Source organism: Cynoglossus semilaevis, chromosome 4 (assembly GCF_000523025.1).
Source record: "Cynoglossus semilaevis isolate Cse_v1.0 chromosome 4, Cse_v1.0, whole genome shotgun sequence".
NCBI classification, from domain to species: Eukaryota; Metazoa; Chordata; class Actinopteri; order Pleuronectiformes; family Cynoglossidae; genus Cynoglossus; species Cynoglossus semilaevis.
Genome location: NC_024310.1, coordinates 11,093,145 through 11,103,574, shown reverse-complemented (window position 1 = coordinate 11,103,574; position 10,430 = coordinate 11,093,145). Strand labels below are relative to the sequence as shown.

Here is a 10,430-nt window from a genome sequence, read left to right as displayed (position 1 = left end):
TAAAATAATAAAATTAATAAATTATAATTATACAACAGTATAGGTGCAGGCAGAAACGCAAGCCACAAAGTCATCATTACCTAATAAATCTTCAAATCTTTTTAAAAAAAATGAAAACCTACTTTGTCCAGTTGCTTTCGATGTAACTATTTTTTGGATTAAATGACCTGGATGACTGAGGACCTACACATAACCTAATAAATTCCTATTTGACGCTGATTTTTTTCCAGTTACTCTCTACCTTTGCGGCTCGCCACAATAAACATATATTTAAAAAAAAAAAAAAAAATTAAACATTATCATGACAAAGTAGCTCGTGGCTTCATTTTATGTTTTCATGTTGACCCGCCCCTCCTTCCCCCGTTTGGCTGGAAGAGCTACGCAGTTCCCGCCGCCTTATTTTCTAGAACATTCTTACTCTTCGCCATGGACAAAATCAATTTGAACGGGGGTCTGTGAGATTCAGACTTCTTTATGGGTTTTTTATTATTATTATTTTGTCGTGACAATAACCGAGATGTATTTTTTTATTAGCTATTATATTTTTATTATTTTTTACGCTGGTGAGATGATACGGAAAACCTCCATTAAAGCCCAGATTATATCGGGTTAAAAATGCAATCCTGACCGAATGAAAGTTTTTTGTTCTGCGTGGAAAATCCAAATGTGGAGAAGAGTGCTGGATGTGAGTACCAGCCACAACCTGCAGGCTCACGTGAATATGATTAGAGTAGGGGAGGGATGAGGGACAGGGAGAGGGTGGCAGCGTGGGGGAGAGGGAGGCAGGTCCTAGTCCTAGTCTTTTATATTTACCTCCACATTTTGTTTCCAATAACCTTCCTTCTGTTGAAGTACCTGGATTATATCCTGCACACCGAGGTAAAATTGATGAATCTTTATTAGAGTAGAGAGTAGAGTAGAGAGTAGTTAATTTTCATAAGAACTATTTTATCCATGCCGTCAGCTCACACCAGGGTATTTGAAAGTTTTAATCTCTTAAAAACTCGCAGGTTAAAGCAACTTTTTACATACACGTGTATTATCAGCAACCTGTTGAGTTTTGTGTCTGACAACAACATTTTTCTTAATTCAATTTTTCTGTTATCTTGATCATTTTTTGTCAACATAACAAAAATATGCATAAAATAAATCACAAAATTTATTTAAAAAGTTGAATTGCTTTAGTTTTTGTTAACATGAACAATTTTTGCTAGTGAATTTTCCCGGGTAATTATATTCGCGACACTCCCTTGTTTAGGCTAGTGAATTTAGGCGGGTAATTATATTCGCGACACTCCCTTTTATTTTCTTTCGACTCCTTTTCTTGTTTTGTAAGTGTTCTTTGGATTTACTATAATAATGTTTAACGTTTAATAATGTTAATGTTTAGGTTTTTGGGCGTGTATGGGAAGTAGAGGGCGGGTGGTTCGTGCTCACGTTATATGACATCCTGAGCGCGATTTACAGATGCCTCGTCACAATCAATAAAACGTGCTAACGTCTTTGAAAATCACAAGTATGATGTCATTCAAACTTCTGAGCACTAATTAGTTAAACGTGGCAGCAATTTATATGTGTATATATAAACACTCACGGTTTATTATACCTAACGATGTATATTTTATTCCCGTGTATCTCGTTAAGTAATGTGAGCACGGTGTAATGCAAAATTAATAAAATCATTGTTACTGCCAACTACGCTCAGGGGTGCATGCGCAGCGTGAGTTCGTTTGTGTGAGCTAATCACGAGCTAACAAAAAGAGCACACGCCACAGTTAAACGAGTTCACAATTTAGAAAACTCACAGCACGTTTTCTTGAAGCCCCTAAAAATATTGCTACGATCTCTCACGGACTGCGTGTGTTTGTTTTATTGACCGCCTCACTTGGCTCAGGGTAATAGTCCTTGGGGTAAATAGATTAAATGGCATAAAAAGTAAGAGGCAATTTGCATGTTACAAAATAATACATATATATGTAAATATATATATATATTACAGTTATTGTAACTATTTTGGTTGAAATTTTAGTCGTTTAGTGAGGGAGAAAGAGCGAACACTGTGGTGCAAGCTCAGATTTTAAAAAATGCAACATTTATTGACAAGGGGCAAAATCCGTTCAAAACAACAGGGGTAAAAGGAAACGTGACCTCTGGTTTACCAGATAAGGAAAATTGATCTACTTGTCATTGTGACACAGCACGTCACTGCACACAACAAAATGTGACCTCTGCTTTTAACCCATCACCGAAGTGAACAGTGGGCAGCTTTAAGCGCTCGGGGAGCAGTGTGTGGGGACAGTGCCATGCTCAGAGCACCTCAGTGGCAGCATTTCCCACAGCCTTGGTATCTATTCTAAATAACTTACTAGAGTATTTTCTAATTGAAAAATAATAATATTATTTTTAAACATTGTCACAGGCAAGATGTGTGGGGGGGAGGGGGTTGTGTGCTGGAAGTAGGAGTTCGGCCCGGAGTTTGGGAACCCTGTCCTAATGTCGTGAAGTAGGAGTTTGGCCCAGAGTTTGGGAACCCTGTCCTAATGTCGTCTCTTGGTGTTGCAGATATGAAGTTGCTTCTCTGGCCACTGCTGGGATGTACCAGCGTCCTGCTGCTGTGTGAGGTTGTTATCAGTATGATGTCCTCGTCCACCATCTTGCTGATGGACAGTTTCCACACCCTCTTCATCCTCATGACCATTTCTTTTAGCATTGTAACAAACTCTCAGGACTCCCGCGTTTCTCTCTCTACGTCCCCGTCTTCTGCAAATGCTGCATCAACCTCCCCAGCAGAGCCCCCCAGTGAGAGTCCACCTGGTTCTCATGAGGTCAACGACGGGTCCATCACCAATGAACCCTCCTCTTCTCTGCCTAACCATGAAACTGCCTCTCCACTGGACTCTAGTCAAGTCGACTTTCCCACGGTATCTGCTACAGCGCACGGCTGTGGCGTCAGTTTCAGCCGAGGCAGGATGGAAGCTGCAGGAGAATTCATTGCCAGACTCACCTTGTCTTCTCTGACGATCTCCTACTCACTGGACATGATCAGCATGTCCACAGATTCCAGACCTGTGCAGAGCGGTATTTGGCTGGTGTCTGTGGGACTCGTGACTCTAGTCTTCAAGACCGTGGTGCTTGGGCTGTGTTGGGATGAACTGCAGGAGAAGAGGAAGCCTCCTCTGAGAAATCCACCGGAAACTTCCAGGATTGAAGTTAATCAAGGAGGTACTATATACCAGCTGTACTAACAATAAAGTATTATAGTTATTATTATTACCGTTATATTATTGTTATATCATTATAACAGATCATATTAAAGTATTGTTGTAAGTAGAAGTAGTATTGATTAACTTCAATACAGTTACAGCAGCAACAATAGTACATTGTTTACTATTAATATCATTATTAGTAGTAGTAGGAGGAGTAGTGGTAGTAGTAGTTATGATCTTACTATACTGAAGGACAAGACAAGACAATTTCCGTCTGTCTCGTTGGACCACTGATCATCGTGGACTTCCTCAGTGTATATCCAGCTGTAAAGAAAATGAAAATGTTTTTTTTTTATTTCCCACAGCCTTGGTTGCAGAAGGATTTACTGAGCCAGGACAAGAGTTGAAGGACGCCGCCCGAGTCCAATCTGAGGTGGACAACTCATCTCACAATGGGGCGCTTGTTCTCTGTAACCCTGGAGCCCTCAGAACCCCAGAGTCTGAGAGCCAAACCCCAGGACGACAGGGGACAATTGGTCAGTTGACTGAAGGGACCTGCTCATCTCAGTTTGGTTCAGACAGGACCGCGTTCAAAGCAAATGACAACATGGAACACCTTGGTACACATGGTACACATACAATTGGACAATGTTATTTTTACCTCATGTTCCAAAAATGGAATGTGTTTTGCAGCCATCAGCATGACCTGAACTAGTGGTTCTCAAAGTAGGGGCTGCAGCCCCGCTAGCATGGAGCTGTTTCAGGGGTCAATCAAAACAAGTTATTTTGACATTTTAATTTCTAAATGGTGGTGCTTTGGCACAGGGGCAATGTCTCTATCGTTGGTGTGGAACCCCAGGGTTCACCTCCTGGGCAAGATCGAATCCCAATTAGGGCGGATGGTACCTTCCAGTGGTCTCACCACCCACAGGAAGGTTCAGGGGGGTTGGTACGGTGCAGTGTGATTTGGGTGGCAGTTGAAGAGACTGCTGCCCCTGCGACCCGGTAATGGATAAGTAGATGAAAATGAATGGATGGATGGAATTTCTAAATTTGTGCTAATTACAATTTTTATTTATAATTTTTTGAGCAGTCATTTTTTTAAACGTTAATAACAGAGTAGCTGTTGATCAATCAAATTAAATAAAAACGATTCTTAAATATGACATTAAACAATAATTATTCCTGTATATCGCTGGAACAGAAACAGACTTGACAGTAATTGGATGTTTGTGTTTCACATCTATTTTATTGTTTTTATTGTGATTTATCCAAACAATGGGATTATAGATTATTATATTATTATTATATATACTATATATACAGTGTGTGTGCGACTGCTTGAAATGATCGGATTATAAATATAGAAAAATGTCAACAATATTAATTTCTGTCTGCAGTCCTCTACAATCCCTTTAAAATACTGACATATTTACTTCGATGCCTTTGGTGAGGTTGGCCCAACCCAAGCTGGGCGTCTGATCTGGAGTTGGAGCCTCCACAAACACATGCTGCGCAGTCATGGTATATGGTATTTTAAGGCTCTAGGCACCTGGGTTAAACTAAAACTTTTTCCCACAGAATATTTGAATGTGTATTGACTGTGTATAAAAGAAACAATAAGCGGGCCACTGTTGTCTCTGTCCAAAAGCTGATGGTTCATGGACTGAAAGTTACCCACAGGCCAGAAGTTTGAAACCTCTGTTTTGTTTCTGTTCCTGTGATTTCAGACCAAAAAGAATCTCAGATTTTTACGATCTGCCAAAATCTCTCCCCAAACAACCCTGCAAGTTCTGAGAGCAGAAGCCGCTCGTCGTTCTGGTCTCAGCCTTCTCTCACTGTGTGTGAAGTTCTCCTCACGCCTGTTCTCACTGTAATCAATAGTGCCTTGCAGCTAGAGCTGGGCCGCCAGCAGCCTGACCTCACCTGGAAGATTGACCTTGGCTTCTCTGTGCTGGCGTTGGTTGTACTCAACACCACAACTATACCACAGGTCATTCCCGTTTATTCCGGGACTTTCTGATTTGATTTCCTAAAGCCCAGATGGAACTAAATATTTGGTGACTGTGGTGACCTTTTCTCCTCTAGTTGTACAAGTTTGGACGACTGCTTCTTCAGGCTACACCCTCACACATCAGTGTGTCTGACCTTGATCGCAGGATCTCTGACATCCCCGGAGTGTTGGCCGTGCATGAGCTGCACATCTGGGAGTTAAGTCCCTCATTCACAGTGGCCACTGTCCATATACAGTTCCACGCTTCGTTTCCAGTATACAAGTAGGTGAAAAGTACATAGATAGATAGATAGACAGATAGATAGATAGATAGATAGATAGATAGACAGACAGACAGATAGATAGATAGACAGATAGATAGATAGATAGATAGATAGACAGATAGATAGATAGACAGATAGATAGATAGATAGACAGATTTGTTTTGGTTTCAAGCTTCCTGTTACTGGCGAATTGATTGAATTTGTATTTATAGAAGTCTGAAGATTAACTATGACCAAAATTAGACACCACATTAACATCCTATGTTCTATATGTTACAAAGCTTTGCTTTGCTTTAATGCTGTTAGTGACATATACATGTACCAGAACTATTAAAATAGAGTGATTTGGTGTCTACAATTATGTGTTTATTTAATTTAATATATTTATGATTCATCATATTAATGACTAACCATGTAACACATCTAGGTGTGCAGATCTAATTCTAGAGGTCACTAAGGTGCTGCAAGTTGGAGGAATTGGCTGCTACACCATACAGCCCGAGTTTGACACATGCACCGAGAGCGCAGCAGCTGCACTTCCTTCTCCTCCTATAGTCTGTAATCTGACGTGTGGAAAGAACTGCACAGAGCACATGTGCTGCAGTTTACTGGAAGAACAGACCAGCAGCATCACAGCACCATCAGCTGGAGAAACGGAAGAAACGCCTCAGAGAGTTGTCATAGAAAACACCAATGAATAAATGTTGTTATTAACCACACATTTTACTGGGAAAATACGACATATCTGCTTCTTTTTTTTTATTTTTTATTTTTGCTCTTGTAAATCCCACTTATACCAAAAGTTATAATTAAAAGGCTATGTTTGTATAATTTCCAAAGAATGTTCAAAAAGAAGTTACACTCCGCTTTTGATATTATGCTAAAAGAGATGTGTTTTAGTGATGTAAATCTACAGTATAAAGAATATTATAACGTTGAAGGAATGTTATTTTCTTCAAATTGAAAATGTGTCAAAAAAATGGACCAGTTGAGTTTTTATTCCTATTGTTTAATGTTTTAAACAAAAGGTATATAATAAGAGATTAAAATATAAATAAAACTACATAATCGTCTACTACATTTACTATTGTGTTTGTGTTTAACTGTATCCCGAAGAATATCGATACGAGAACGGAAGATATGGCTCCACCTTTTGTCGCTTTTACAGCCAATCAGATGTCTACTGTTTATCATATTACCAAAAAAAAACCTTAAACCTTGCTTTTTAACGCTTATTGTGAATATATTCTTGCACATTGGAGTTAAGTTTGAGTTTCTGTACGATCTTTAAAATTGACTCAAACAAAAAGCATGACAACATTAGTATAGCGACACCATGACTAAGATTCCATTAGTTTGACATTGCTCTATATACAGTGTGTGCGCGTTTTCTTAAATTGCCCGAATGATCCTCGGTGGTCCGGGGTGCAGGCTTCAAACCTGTAGCTGCCTAGCGGCAGAGTGGTTCAATTCCACCTTTCGGGCGTGTGAGATTATTTTTCCAAAATTATGTACAATCAAATAATCATGTAAAGATTTAGGTCGCATATACATATTCCTAATATGCGTTTCCTGTCTTATCTCACGGAAAATGTCGGAGTGTCTTCAAGCATATCTTCCTGTCGTTACAAAATTGTAATCAAGACCACACTGTACAACTATGACACAAACCATTTGTTTATTAGCAATTGTTGAACGTTATAGAAACGTTTTTCCAAAACAAATGTGAATTGTAAGTTGTAAAGTCGATAGACGTATTTCCGGTTTGCCCGGAAGAATATAATATTGATTGGCAATCTGTTTAACCAATCAAAGTAAAGTTTGCAGCTCAACATCCAATCAACTGCGTTGTCAGTGTTGAAGGTGCCATCAGTGTGAGGTTCACGTTGTCCTTGCTTCGTTTCACTGTTTCATGCATTAATAATAAAAGTGAGTTTAGGTTCGATACTGGTGTTTGTTTGTTTCAGGTGTTGGTAAGTAGCTATTGGATCTATTCATTTTTCTGACTTTTTATAGTCACAAGGGTAAAACAGAACTGTTAGACCTATGTTGTTGACCCATGACAGTTAGCTTTCTGCTAAAGAACGTTGGTAATTCCGTAACAGTGAAGATGGCTTTTTTGGAAACAAAAAACAAACAAAACTAAAATCAACCATTTATTGTCTCTGACAAGAAATTTCTTTTTATCTGTTCTTAATGTTAAACGCCGCGCGTAATACTGGGGTTAATACATAAAAGTTAGAACTATTTGGAAACCACAATATATTATTATTTTTAGTTGTAGTCTTCCGACAGCTACCGAGACCTACGTTTTGGCTAGGGCACTTAGAGGGAAGAAAATAAAGGGACATTTAAGGGGGATCATATGATCTCAGAGCAGCCACAACATAAATAACGACTGCATGAACTAACCTATTGTAAAAACTCTCTATTTAGATTGTCAATTTATATTCAATTGTTGTAAAATTTCCGTGGACACATGTTGTGTATGTTTAGAACCTTTTTTGTTTCAATAGTGACTACTGTACTGACTACTAATGATGGTGATATTCCATCTCACCTTGTTGTTTCTTTTAGATTTGACATTTGTGATGCCTCTTCACAAATACCCTCCCAGGATCTGGGATGCTCTGAAACTGAAGCAGGGCATCTACGCCCGTCTTCCCAAACACTACCTCCAGTCTCTGGAGCCAAAGACAGCCACGCCTGTTCACTGGAAACCTCACGAAGTGGAATACAAAGTCAACCCAAAGACTGGTGTGAGGGAACGTGTGCAGGATGCTCCAATCCCCATCTATTATCCGCCAGAATCCCAGGACGGACTATGGGGTGGAGAGGGTTTGATAAAGGGTTACAGATATGCCAACAATGACAAAGTGAGGAACTTTACTTAGTCATCATAGTAAAGCAGTTGTTCAGAATTTGGTATTTTCTTCTGTGTTTAGATGTTTCACTGAAATTTCTTTTGCAGATGTCCAACCGTCTAAAGAAAATCTGGAAACCAGAGCTTTTCAAAAGAGTATTGTACAGTGAAATCCTTGATCACAAGTTCACCATCACCGTAACACTGCGGACTCTGGACCTCATCGATGCTGCCTATGGCTTTGACTTCTATATTCTCAAAGTAAGCCACCACCTTGTCTACGTTATTTCAAATTAGCTGAAATGTTCTTGAGTGGTTTTAGGGCGATTATGAAATTTCTGACTTCTTGTAGACACCGAAGGAAGACCTGAACTCCAAGTTAGGAATGGACTTGAAGAGAGCCATGCTGCTTCGCCTGGCACGCAAAGACACACAGCTTTATCCTAACGATGCTGCGAAAAGAGAGATGATTTACAACAAATACAAGGTCGGTCCGGATAAGTTCTAGTTCCAAAGACTGACTCTAAATTCACAAAGTGGAACTGGCTGTTCAGTGGCTTAACTGGTGTTTGTGTTTGTCTGAGCAGCAGTTTGAGATCCCAGAGGAGGAGGCAGAGTGGGTGGGTCTGAGTCTGGTGGAGGCTGTGGAGAAACAGAGGCAGTTGGAGCACAAGGTACAGTGACTGATTTGCCCAAATTGTGTGGACCCAAATCTGATGCTAACATTCAAGGTCTTTTGTACATCATCATTTCTGTCTAATGTTCCAGGAGCCCGAGCCACATTTTAAGATCTTTGTGGACGAACTGATTAAGGAGCTAGAACTTCAAAAACTGTCAGAACCGCTCGTAATAGAGCAGAAATGACCAACGCAGCTGCAGGATTAAGGATTTTCACATTGATGGAAAAACTGAGTAGGTTCCTCTGTGAAGTCTCCACAGATGGTTGTGGGAACTGGAGTGAGTGATGAAAGATTCTGGAAGCTCTCTCTGAGAAGGACATAATGCTGTTTTTTTTTATTTAATTGTTTTTGTAAAATTAAAGTGTAATAATTTGGGCGTTAAAACACACATTTTTTAAAAAGCGGCAAATATCTCATGTATATGTTTCTATTTGGGTCTTATTTCTAATGTTTTTTTCCCAATCTGGTCCTTTTTCCCAACATCCTAGAAATATGAACACAGTGTTCACACACATGAAAGGAAAGTCACCAAAAACAGTTTCTCGCCAGGTTTCGCTTTCATGTCACCTCGCCTGAGCTGCAGCAGTTGTAATGGCGCTTTGTCTTTGTGTTTACAGCACGCTGCTACTGCGGTATGATGGGAAGTCCTTGTAGAGCAGGGGAATCCCGTGGGTGTTAGCTTGACAAGAGCATGGAAAAAACAAAAAAAACAACGGCACCTGTAAGCTGAACTATTTACACAGACTGGAAATACCCTTTAATTCTGTTGTGAACAATTCAACAGCTAGACTGCTTTTTATTTATATCTATCTATCTATAAATATAGATAGATAGATATATATATAGGTTCAAGGCTTGATGAGCTCACCAAGCTAATTTTGTGTTCCATTTAACCAGTGCTCCTGTGTAATTTTGTTTCGCTCCATATTGCACATCTTCTGTTAGTCCAATGAACCTAGTTTCACATCTGGAATATTACTGTCAGTTTTTTGATAAACCAGAATGAAGTTGCTGGTCCAAACACCCAATGATTTATAAATGGGAATAATGGAAATAAAATAATGTCAGGGGTGCCCAAACCTTTTCATACCACCGTATATATATGTATGTATATATATATGTGTGTGTGCATCTATATGTATGTATATACGTACATGTACGTGTGGTATATATTTTAATACATATATGCATATATAAAGATCTATATATATGTGTATATATAGATAGATATCGATATACAGTAGATCAGGTTGGAGTCCACCAGCTGCCAAGTTACCACTGAGGTCCTCTGAGCATGGCACTGCCCCCCCCACTGTTCACTATGGTGATGGGTTAAAACAGGTCACATTTGGTTGTGTGCAGTGGGGTACTGTGTCACAATGACAAGTAGTTCACTTTCCTTCA

The 10,430-nt window shown here is 39.5% G+C and overlaps 2 protein-coding genes across 6 annotated transcripts; both read left to right on the top strand.

The window, feature by feature from the left end:
• The first annotated feature begins 428 nt into the window (after nt 1–428).
• Nucleotides 429–6,546, top strand: LOC103378062 (zinc/cadmium resistance protein). Of its 4 annotated transcripts, none has more exons than XM_008309116.3 (6): nt 429–685; nt 2,563–3,222; nt 3,572–3,835; nt 4,937–5,199; nt 5,295–5,482; nt 5,911–6,546. In XM_008309116.3, the coding sequence occupies exons 2-6, from the start codon at nt 2,565–2,567 to the stop codon at nt 6,182–6,184; spliced, it is 1,647 nt and encodes a 548-aa protein (XP_008307338.1). In that variant the 5' UTR covers nt 429–685; nt 2,563–2,564; the 3' UTR covers nt 6,185–6,546. The 4 variants fall into 4 exon arrangements, with proteins under 4 accessions (XP_008307338.1, XP_008307337.1, XP_008307340.1 ...); XM_008309115.3 differs by lacking the exon at nt 429–685 and adding an exon at nt 742–879; XM_008309118.3 differs by lacking the exon at nt 429–685 and adding an exon at nt 743–879 and having other exon boundaries at nt 3,572–3,742.
• A 742-nt stretch (nt 6,547–7,288) lies between these two features.
• mrpl28 (mitochondrial ribosomal protein L28) lies at nt 7,289–9,727 on the top strand. Of its 2 annotated transcripts, none has more exons than XM_008309121.3 (6): nt 7,289–7,412; nt 8,061–8,359; nt 8,455–8,607; nt 8,699–8,833; nt 8,934–9,020; nt 9,115–9,727. In XM_008309121.3, exons 2-6 carry the CDS (start codon nt 8,075–8,077, stop codon nt 9,208–9,210), a joined length of 756 nt encoding a protein of 251 aa, XP_008307343.1. In that variant the 5' UTR covers nt 7,289–7,412; nt 8,061–8,074; the 3' UTR covers nt 9,211–9,727. The 2 variants fall into 2 exon arrangements, with proteins under 2 accessions (XP_008307343.1, XP_008307341.1); XM_008309119.3 differs by having other exon boundaries at nt 7,306–7,456.
• Nucleotides 9,728–10,430: the final 703 nt, after the last annotated feature.

Coding starts and splice junctions, on each gene's coding strand:
- LOC103378062 (XM_008309116.3), top strand. CDS start 2,565: ATGAAGTTGCTTCTCTGGCCACTGCTGGGATGTACCAGCGTCCTGCTG. Junction 5,200..5,294: donor ACACCACAACTATACCACAG/GTCATTCCCGTT, acceptor TTTCTCCTCTAG/TTGTACAAGTTTGGACGACT. Junction 5,483..5,910: donor GCTTCGTTTCCAGTATACAA/GTAGGTGAAAAG, acceptor TAACACATCTAG/GTGTGCAGATCTAATTCTAG.
- mrpl28 (XM_008309121.3), top strand. CDS start 8,075: ATGCCTCTTCACAAATACCCTCCCAGGATCTGGGATGCTCTGAAACTG. Junction 8,608..8,698: donor TTGACTTCTATATTCTCAAA/GTAAGCCACCAC, acceptor GACTTCTTGTAG/ACACCGAAGGAAGACCTGAA. Junction 9,021..9,114: donor AGAGGCAGTTGGAGCACAAG/GTACAGTGACTG, acceptor CTAATGTTCCAG/GAGCCCGAGCCACATTTTAA.